Consider the following 11,158-nt stretch of genomic DNA (forward strand, 5'->3'; position numbering starts at 1 on the left):
TTATTTTTAGTGTTTGATTTGTATTTATTTTTTTCGATTAAAAATGGTTTATATAATTAATGTAAATGAAGAGAGTTTATTTATTTATTGTTCATACTGAACACTGGCCACTTGCTGTAAACATTTGTGTTTAAAAAAAATTGTTTTTAATTTCTCTAGGCAAAGGTATACTCGATACATAATATATTTATTTACAATATTACAATAGAATTTATAAAATATATATTTAATTCGAATGGATGACCAGTCTCCAAACCTGTCATGTGACTTAACCGAGCCACCGTCTTCTGCAGTGACTTTTATTATGAAAAGCGTTCCTCGCGTGTATTCTGTTGAGGTTTTGTTTACGTTGGTTGTTGCGGAGATATTCTATACAGTCTATTTCTAAACAGGCGCTAGCTGGCTAAACGGCTGAAAGTTAATACTATACATTTTATCTGTTAGTGTGAGAATGGACGAATATAACCGAGCCTCGTATCTGGACGAGCCACCGAACAGTCGGCTGTTTCTCGTCACCAGTAAATCCATAACAGAGGAGACTATAAGAGAGCATTTCACAGATTTCGGGGAGATCCAGGACATTCTGGTGGTGAGGGACAAGCAGACGAAAGAGTCGAAAGGAGTGTCGTTTGTGAAATTCGCCAAATCGTCGCAAGCCTGCACTGCGATGGAGGAGATGCACGGCCGAAGCCTGGCCGAGGGGACCAAACCCATCAAGGTGTTTACATGACCCCTGTACAGTCCCAGTGTGAGATCTCAAACAAACCGTGACATGTGTGTCTTGTCCAGGTCTTCATCGCTCAGTCCAGGGCTTCTGGCAGCCACAGAGATGTGGAGGACGAGGAGCTCACCAGGATCTTCGTCATGATCCCAAGATCCTTCACAGAGGAAGATTTAAAAGACACGTTCAAGGTATTATTTGGATGGAAAACCATGCGAATTTCCCTAAAGTTAAAAGGAAAATACATTTTGTATAAAGGGGACGAAATGTATTTCTTGGATCAATATATGAGGAGTTTCCCCCTTCAAAAATAACCATAATATAATGTACAAATGTTAAAATGGCTCATATATGTAAATAAAGGTTGGATGTATTACTCTTGAGGCATTTCCTGATGGACAGTTTGAAAGCATAACCTTAAAAGGCAGAAACTGTACAAACTTCCAAATTAAAAGGAACTCAATCCAGATAATGTAATATAATATAAACAAAATAGTGCATTTAGATGAGAAAATGTGCATGCTGTGGCAGTTGAGCTTTCCCAAAGTCCTTCGGTGAGGAAGATTTCAACTTTCTGAGGGACCGCTTGAACACACATTACACCTCACCCCAAAATGAAAAACGTGTGACGTTATATTTCGCAAAATTCTAAGATATGTGTTTTTTGCACCAATTTTTGCATTCAGTAACAATGGTAGAACCAATTGAGAGACTGTGTGATAAATTTTCCATGAAATAATGCATGGTCCTAAAAACAGGTTAAGCAAACCTTAATTTGTTATATAGTCTTTAATTTGATTTTCGACATGTTGTGGCCTCTTCCACAGGTGTATGGAGATGTAGAGTACGCTATTATCATCAGGAATAAGACCACGGGTGAAAGTAAAGGTCTGGGTTACGTGCGATTCCACAAACCTTCACAAGCCGCCAAAGCCATAGAAAACTGTGACAAGAGTAAGCAAGTCATTCCTCTTACTTTGCTGTTGTTTTCAACTGTATTTATTAGTGTATGAAGTTGTCTGTCTCTGCAGCTTTTAGAGCTATTTTAGCCGAGCCCAGGTCCAAAAATGCATCCGCAGACAGTGAGTATGTCAGTAACCCCAGATCGGATCACTCTGCCAATGATCCAGGCTCGAGCTCGTACACCTCTGGTAAGTGTCAAGCCGCTTCATGCTTCTGCGTGCAGTTTTTGGATGCGTGAGGGGTTAGTGTGATGGTTTCATGGTTTGGTGCAGCACACGAGTCCAGCAGCTACACCACGGGGGACACGTGGAGCTCGGACGTCATCACGCGTTGCCTGCTGGTGTCCTCGCGGGCCACCGTCACGCAGGAGCAGATCTGCGGCCTGTTCGACCTGATCCCGGGGATGGACTTCTGTGAGATGCAGAGAGAGCAGTACAGCTTCAGCAAAGGTTACACACCACACACTCAGTGCTATAATGTTATCTCTCTGTGCACAACACTACTAAACTGTTTTAAAGTGTCGTTTTCCCCAAAATTACAAGTTTATAGACGGCATGTGAATTATACACTAATGCTGAAAAATTTGGGCTCAGTTTTGTTTAAACTGAATTAATATTCAACGATACTCATTGGGGATGTATTATATTGAGAACGGGTACAGATGTTTTGCAGTTTTTCTGCTAAAAATAAATGCTTTTTTGCACTAAGCAACCGTCTATACAGTCCCTTTGGAAAAAGAATTCGCATTAGCTAGTAAATCTTTTTATTTTACCCGTCAGCACTTTTTTTCATCTTCATGCAAATATATATATTATATAAATATTATATAGATTTTTTATATACATTTTAACCCTTGTGCTGTGGTGAAAACCATTTACTTAATTTGGCCTTTTTGGAAAATTAAAAAATGCAAATAAAGTTCTATATCATCACAAAGTCTTGGATTCAGTTGGATTGAATCTTTTTTGGGTTTGTGTTTTTTTGGAACTGATTGGTTGAAGCCCTCGTTGATCTGAGCTTATATACAGTAGATCCGTTTTTGAAAAAAGCATTATTTGTTAATTATTTTGGCAGAATCTTTGGTGCATAAACTTGACCAATGAGGTCTACAATTAAATAGTTAAAAAGTATATACAGAAACCTGTGCTAATTGAAAGAAAACAAGTTGACGATCAGACTGAATACAAGATTTGGTGATAATGAAGGATTAGCAATCAATGTTTAAAAGCCTGGGCATTTTTGCTCATAGATCATCAAAACCAAGATTTGGTAATAATAACATAATGAAAGATTTACAAGCTATTTTTTGTAGGCTGGTCATTTTTGAGCATGAACACCTGAAAAAGTAAAGAAGATAAAAAAAGAGGTGCATTTTTTATATATTCCCTGTGTGAGCAAAGTCAGTAGCTTTAAGTCCAGTTCGAAAACATTAACAAGCATTTGCGAGAGAAAAGGACATTGTCTTCGTGTCAGAATAGCTGGAACACAACTTGAGGCTTAAAAAGGAAGTTTACTTCTTGTTTTACTCCATTTGTCACTCTTTCCCCTACTAGCTGCAGCAGGATGCTTTGTTTTGAGCGGGACAGTCACGTCACGTCCACCCACGCCCTGATCAATGTGCTTTCTTTCCTGTCATTCAGAGTCTTCCAGCGTAAACGCTCACATGTGGTCAGAGGACACAACACACAGACAAAATACACCTGGTTTTTCCTCTGCTTTTCCTCTGCTTCTAAGCTGAAATCTAAACATTAGTCAGTGGCTAATGACAGAAATTATTTAGTCGCCTGGTGTAAAGTTTAACCCTTTACTGTCACCCCGTCCCATATACGGGACGCCTACATTTACTTCACTATATTACAATTAAATCTAATCTAATCTTGACCAACTATATATCGTTGGAAAGACTCCCAAATATATATTTTACCCATTTTTTTGTAAAAAATTATATAGGAAAAGTAATAGATTAATTTATGACAAGAGTGCACCCTAAACAATCTACATTATAACAGTTTTGCCCTTTGTTTAAAAAAAAACTAAACTTCTTCGTTGCCTTTTTCTCTATCACATTTTAGAAATCATCAGAAATTATATATCAACTGAAAATCTCAAAATTCATCCTTTAACACCCATTTTAAAATCAGACATTGCATTGCCATGTAAATGGTACATCAATATCATGTTACAAAATGGTTTCACTCATGAATTATACAAAATTAAGTTTGGATCGTGCACTATAAAGGGTTATGTTCAGAAATGTGAGTGAGTGACAGTTATTAATCACACGTGAGTGATTTACTCGCAGATAGTGTGTTGTAAAAATACTCCTGAAAAAAAATTCTAAGCATATCAGAATGATTTCTGAAGGATCGTGTGACACTGAAGACTGCTGAAAATCAGCTTTGCATCACAGGAATAAATTCTATTTTAAAATATATTCAAATAGAAGTCAGTTATTTGAAATTGTAACAATATTACACCATTTCTTTACTGTATTTTTGATCAAATAAATGCACCGTTGGTGAGCATAAGAGAATACTCTTCAAAAGCATTAAATAATCTTGCTGACCCTAAACCTTTGAACTGATGTGTATATATTAAAGGGACACTAAGTAGGAATTACTCCCATCTAGTGGTGAAATTGTATTATGCATTCAAACTAATTTTGCTCTCCAGCGCCTAGCTTTTTCAAATGCGCGTTGCATCTACGGTAGGCGATATGTACCAAAAAGCTTTGACAGGATGTCTTCTAATAGCACTTCGTCGAGTTTTCCTTCAGGTGAACAGGTGTGTTATTTCAAACAAACTGCAACATGACAACTAACAAACGAATGTTACAGTGTGAATTACTGACTGTGGAAAACATGAAATATTGTAATTAGTAGTAATGTCTTCTTTATTCGTTATATTTTCTGAATTATATGCATTGTTAGATATAAAAAAAATATTATAATATAGATTGTAACACTGACTTACCTGTCGAGAAGAAAACTGGCCACTTCAGCGTCTCTTTTGAAATCTTTATCAAGCATTAGCTCTTTCCACCTAGAAAAAGCTTCCCCGACATTAACTCTTGTTTTCTGTAATCTACGGTCACGTTTCCTTTTACGTTCTATTTTTGACTGTTTTGGCGACGATGTTTTCTTCTCCTGTGGCGCGGCATATGTATGGTCCATAATAAGAATGCAATCCAGACTTTTAAACTTGCCGGTGCAGTTTCAAGCGCCTCTCACTGCTCTGCACCTGCGTTTCTGGCTCTGACCGAAAACGCGCTGTGGAAACGCGTTGGTTTAGTACTTTTTGTCCCTCTCTGCTATTATAGTTTTGCAAGATGGCGGAACTACATGGAAGCCTCCGTCGACCTACCCGTCCCATGTATATAAAGATAATAAATTCTTCATTTACAAGGATTAGTTTAAACATTGGCATAGGTATTTGTACACCATTGAGGGCATATTTATGAATAAAAATATTGATTTTAGATAATAAAATACCTATAAAGTTACTTATTGTCCCTTTAAATCTATGTTGAAGTTAAGTTTGTTCCTCAAACAAAGCTAACACATGACTTCAGAAGGAGAAGATGAGTAAACTTGAAGGGTCTCGTTCGATTGACGGCATGTGTGTGCTCTGCAGGTCTGGTGCGCTATAATAACCTGGGCTCTGCGGTTTATGCTAAAGAGAAGCTGAATGGGTTTGAGTATCCGCCTGGTAACCGTCTCTCGGTATCTTATATAGACGATGGGGAGGACAGGACGAGGTACAGTCACCTTTACGTTACACTCAATCTGTCTGATCTTCTGTATACCCTGCTTCATTAAATGCCACGGATCTTCAGTTAGCATTATCTTGATGAATCCATCATTACTCAACCTGGCTCTTCTGTTATATAAGATGTTGTGGGGAACATAGCCTAAAAACTTTACTAGCTTCTGGGCACGTTTAGGTTGATGTTTTTTTATTTTGATTTGAACAATTATAGTGTTAGAAACCGTGCTAGCTGAAGAATATTGAATCTTGAGCTGTATGTATGGAGATGCAGGTTTATTAGTTGTGTTGTCTGTGTTCAGTTCCGTGGGGAAGATGGCGATGCAGCTCGTGGCCGCTCAGATGATGTCTGTGGTGTGGAACGGCCCTTCTGGAGCGCAGCTGATGAAGACTAGCGCAGTGAGTAACATGTGAGAACAATGAGACAGTCCTCAAGATCTCTTAGTCATCTCTGCCAGCTCTCTAAATTAGGGATTTGTTCAGATTCGTTCTACTTTCGTGCTCCATGGAAGACAGAAAGTCGTACAGTTTTGTTGAGTGAACTATTCCTGTATAAGCCAAAGTTACCTCATGTTTCCAAATGCTGTTGTAGTTAATTGATCATCAGTGAAAACTCATTTGTGAACCTGGAGCACAAAACCAGTTATGAAGTATATTTGTAGCTATAGCCAATAAATCATTGTATGGGTCAAAATTATTGAATTTCCTTTTATGCCAAAAATCATTAGGATATGTAGTGAAGATCGTGTTCCATGAAGATACTTTGTAATATTTCTATCTTAAACATGTCAAAACTAAATTTTTTGATTAGTAATACGCAGTGCTAAGGACATCATTTGGACAACTTTTTATTTTATTTTATTTTTTTATGCACCCTCAGATTTCAAATAGTTATATCTCGGCCAAAAATTGTCAGATCATAACAAATAAAACGTCAATAGAAAGGTTATTTATGTGTATTAGGTGTATATATCTCAGTTCAAAAATTAACCCTTATGATTGGTTTTGTGGTCCAGGGACACATATGTCAAACTTACATAACCTTTCAAAAGTTTTGGTCAGTACTTTTTATATATATATATATATATATATATATGAATGAATGAATGAATGAATGAAGTAATTATTTTATTCAGCAAGGATGCAATGCATAAATAAAGTTACAAAATCTGTTTTACCATCACAAGAATAACATTTTAATAACATTTTAATATATATTAAAATCACATTTTTTCAACTATTAAGCTGCGCAACCGTTTTTGTAAGGACTGATAATAATGAGAAATGTTTCTCGAGCAGTAAATCATCATATTATTCTGATTTCTGAAGATCACGTGACACTGAAGACAGGAGGAATGATGCTGAAAATACAGCTGCACATCACAGAAATAATACATTTGTACAATCTAGAAAATTATTTCAGAGTATCATTTTATCATCTTCAAACAAAAAATGCAATCTTAGTGAGCACGAGGTTGCTTTCCAAACGATTTTACAAATGTTACCGACCCCAAACTTTTGAATGGTGGTGCACAGTTCGCCGCTTATTGATAAAAAAATAATTTTCAATATACAAAGTGATAGTTCACCCGAAAATGAACATTTTGTCATAGTTTACTTGCCCTCATCTGTCTTTTTTTTCTTCCATGGTCAACGTTTTTAACATATTTTAGCTATTAAAAAGGTTTTTTGTGTGTGTGTGTTTGTCTTTTTGTCCAGTTGAATATGTTCTTTGTCCCTGAACCTAAAACCACCTACAAATGATGCAACACTTTTGTTCGTCGTGCATCTTTGTTGTTAAAGAGCGCAGTGTTATTGATCTACGTTGAGCTCGTCCTCCATTTGACTTGAGAGACTTGATGATCAGAAGTCATCGAACTGATTATTGACCCGTGTTTATTGTGTCCTGTAGGGCTACACAGCACCGTTTGTAGCTCAGAAAGCACGTGTGCAGACAGATGTAGCTCTGCCTCCTCTGAGAAAGCTAGTGGCGTCTGACAGCGTGGTGAAGGAGAGGCTCTTCGTCATCTTCAACCCCTCGCCTCTGCCTGTGGATGTGCTGGAGGACGTCTTCTGGTGTGTGTGTGTGTGTGTGTGTGTGTTCACGAGTGATTTACACACTGCCTCTGATAGTGTTGGACCCTTGTAGTGTACTGTGTCTTGAGTGAACTTTTGTTTTCTTTAAGTGTTTTCCTACCTGACATGAACACATTTTTTAAAGTCTGAATTATATATACATATATCTCTCCACACACACGGTTAAAGATTTGGCAGAATGTAATTTTTTTATTACATTTTTAAGTGTTGTTAATGTCTCTAATGTGCACCAATGCTGCTTTTCAAACAAATATACAGTAAAAGTGTTGTGAAAACTTTATGGGAAGTATTGTAACCATAAAAAAAAAAAATCATTTTTTTGAATGAACAAACATTTTAATTCATCCCTGTGATCAGAGTCTTCAGTGTCACATGATTCTTCAGAAATGATTATAATATGCTGATTTGCTGCTCAAAAAGGTTACTTGAAAAATAGGAAGTCCAAAAGAACAGATTTATTTGAAATGGAAACCTTTTTTAAAATTATAAATGTTTTTACCGCCATGTTTGATGGTAATGTGACCTAACAGTATCACAGTTTCCACCAAAATATTAAGCAGCAAAACTGTTTTTGACATTGTCAATAATTCAGTGTGATTTCTGTGACACTAAAGACTGGAGTAATGCTCCTAAAAATTCTGCTTTGCATCACTAAATAAGTCACATTTTTTAAGATATTAACATGGGTTTTACTGTATTATTGCTTTTACTGTATTATCAAATAAATGCAGCCTTGGTGAGCATCAGACCCTTTATTATTGTGTGCATGCATCACAATCCTTCCTTGTTTCATAAATGGCAGTATAATTTTTTAAAGAGTTAAGATAAGTTCAAATCATTTCCTGTTTTTTTTTTTTTTTGGTGTGTGTGTGTTTTCTCCATGCAGCCGTTTCGGTTCGCTGATGGAGGTTTACTTGGTTCCGGGCCGGAATGTGGGATATATAAAGTTTGCAGACCGCAAACCTGCTCACGAAGCCATAGCACTGCTGCACGGTAAAGTGATTAACGGCGTCAAGATGAAGGTCTTGCTGGCAGACCCACCGAAAGAGGAATCACACAAACGCCAGAGAACTTACTGACCTTTGACCTTCCCACAGACTCGGGTAAGTAAGCTCAGGAGGTAAAAGACAAGCTATTCACATATTTTTGAATCCACCACACCATTAGTTATTTCTGCTCTGAGTCGAAACGAAGAAAATCCAGGAGCAATGTGAAAGTCATGACAGGATCTTTAATAGTTAGTTTGTTGTTGATGACTTGAGACGTGATGTAGCACTGACAGCTGAACTGCCCGAGAAACAATCCTTCTCTATGTCTCTTTTGGTCTACTTACATGAAAGGATCTGTCTTTCTTCCAGTCAGACAACATAATGTCACGCCAGTCAAACAGAAACATCTTTTCAAACAATGCATACAATGCTTTTAACATCATCCCTGTCTTCTGCCATTGATTTGAGCTCATACAATTATCCTGTGGCATTTGTAATCATTTGTATGATATTGTTCAGAAGTGCAGTGTGTAATTTCACTAGCACTAGTGGCCGGACACAGAGTTACACTTAATCTTTCAGCAGCCTGACAGGTTTTCACAAACGTTTGCTAAATAATCTTCTGTGCTCAACAAGTCTACACTTATTTGATCAAAAAAAAAAAAAAAAAACAATATCATACTAGCTTAACAATTTATGCTAACTGTGTTCTATTTTCATGTTTTAAATAAGGATGTCAGATTAACGTGGTAACTTAATTGGGAAATTAAGTAAATTTAGTTCCTGGATGAATCCGCGTTTTGAACGAATCGAGTGAATCAAAGATTCGAGAGTCGTTTATTGAATTCCTGAATGAATCAGCCGTTCGAATTAATGAAACCTAAAGATTATAATTTCATTAAAAAAAAAAAAAAAAATCAACAAAAAATAACCTTTAAAGGGTTAGTTCTCCCCCCCAAAATAATACAAGATAATTACATTATCATTTACTCAAACCTGAATTTTGTGGAGCATAGAAGATGTTTTGATGGTAACGAAGCTGTTTTGGTTATCAATGACTCTCACTGACTGAACTTCGCAATGGAAATGTTTATGTTCCAGAGTTATTGTTGGGCTGTTGTAGCCTAAACGTTTATGTTTATTTGATGTCGAATCAAATAAAATAGTTCTTTCTAAAAACACAAATAGCTTTAACTAACATTAATCCCAAATGTAATTTGCGATTAATATGTTAATCTACACATCAAAAAAAAAAATATTGGAATGGCTTGACAGCCTTAGTTTTAAAATGAAATTTATTCTTGCAATGACAAAGCTGATTTTCAGCCTTCAGAATCTGTTTAGTCACTTTTTTCTCAGCGGCTCTGGTCTAATGCAACAAAATGAAACGGTTCAAGATGCCACAGGGAATTATGGGATGTTTGTTTAAAGACGTCATTCCATAAACTGGCTGGATTAATGGTGTTTTGTAGTTAGTCTTCATCAAAAACACAACTAATATGTACAAAATAATTAAGTGAAAATGCACAATTAAAACCATTATGGTCAATAGCAAAAGGCTTCTTCTATAGGTGCATCCCATCATGCACCGAGGCACTATTCTGTGACGTGTTGTAGTATAAATAGTGCGAGTAGTGTGTTCATGCTGAATTATTCCATAAAGAAAAAGGGTGCTTTAAATACAGGGATGGTGCACTTAAATAACCAGAAAAATGTGTGGAATGTTGAACCCATTGTGTGTCATCAAGTGCTGCTTCATGCTATTATTGACCGCAGACAATGGGACCATTGTTTAAACCAGGGGTGTCAAACTCAGAACCAACCCTGCTCCAAACCACAAACCATATACTCTAGTTCTCAAGTGAGCCTGAAGGACCTGATTCGCTGGATCAGATGTGTGTTTAATTAGGGCTGGAGCTAAACTCCTGAAAGTTGTTTGCAGATTTCTTTTAATGGTAACTTTAGGTTATGAGGTTAAGACATGAATGGACCCATCATTCAACTGAATTGTGAGCAGTTTCTCAAGATTGTGGACTTGAAGTGTGACTGTGCTGTGTTTGTTCTTACAGAGGTTAAGATGACATGACCCATGACCCCGACATGACAGGACGGCTATTTATGATGACAAGACCTCATAACGACGGACTCTGACTGCCTCACTGCCGTTTCTGTTCTTTAAAAAGTGTTTTACTGTCTTTTTAATTCCTTTTACTTAGTGTAGGGACTTCTTTTGTTTTATACAAAGGTTTGGAAAAATAAAAGCCTGAGTAAATGATGACAGGATTGTTACATGTGAACTATCTCAGTCAACAAAGGTGACAGACAGAGCTTGAGAAGAGTTTGAGCTCGTGCATGGTCTCTGTATGTGTCTGTATGGAATGAGCAAATAAAAAGAGTTTAACAAGTGAAGCTTGTCTTACATAGCCTCTTTATTTCTTCTTGATCTAACAGTTGAAACCGTCCTGGAGTGTGTTTATGTGTGATATCTTACACAGGTGATGTTGAAGTACCCGCTCCTCAGACAGGCTGTGTTTGTCTGATTTAGAGAAGTGGGCCTCACTCTCCTCTTCTGCTTCCCAATATGAGGGATCCCAGGGCTTGGATTTTTGTCTGGATCAGTGTC

At 37.0% G+C, this 11,158-nt stretch overlaps 1 protein-coding gene across 1 annotated transcript; it reads left to right on the forward strand.

The window, feature by feature from the left end:
- The first annotated feature begins 254 nt into the window (after positions 1 to 254).
- On the forward strand, positions 255 to 10,944 carry LOC113108938 (RNA-binding protein 45-like). Its single transcript, XM_026272366.1, has 10 exons — positions 255 to 718; positions 790 to 912; positions 1,549 to 1,675; positions 1,753 to 1,872; positions 1,957 to 2,133; positions 5,318 to 5,441; positions 5,752 to 5,848; positions 7,362 to 7,525; positions 8,433 to 8,649; positions 10,605 to 10,944. Exons 1-9 carry the CDS (start codon positions 452 to 454, stop codon positions 8,623 to 8,625), a joined length of 1,392 nt encoding a protein of 463 aa, XP_026128151.1. The 5' UTR covers positions 255 to 451; the 3' UTR covers positions 8,626 to 8,649; positions 10,605 to 10,944.
- The last annotated feature ends 214 nt before the right edge of the window (positions 10,945 to 11,158 follow it).

Source organism: Carassius auratus, chromosome 9 (assembly GCF_003368295.1).
Source record: "Carassius auratus strain Wakin chromosome 9, ASM336829v1, whole genome shotgun sequence".
NCBI classification, from domain to species: Eukaryota; Metazoa; Chordata; class Actinopteri; order Cypriniformes; family Cyprinidae; genus Carassius; species Carassius auratus.

Coding starts and splice junctions, on each gene's coding strand:
- LOC113108938 (XM_026272366.1), top strand. CDS start 452: ATGGACGAATATAACCGAGCCTCGTATCTGGACGAGCCACCGAACAGT. Junction 1,676..1,752: donor CATAGAAAACTGTGACAAGA/GTAAGCAAGTCA, acceptor CTGTCTCTGCAG/CTTTTAGAGCTATTTTAGCC. Junction 2,134..5,317: donor GCAGTACAGCTTCAGCAAAG/GTTACACACCAC, acceptor TGTGCTCTGCAG/GTCTGGTGCGCTATAATAAC.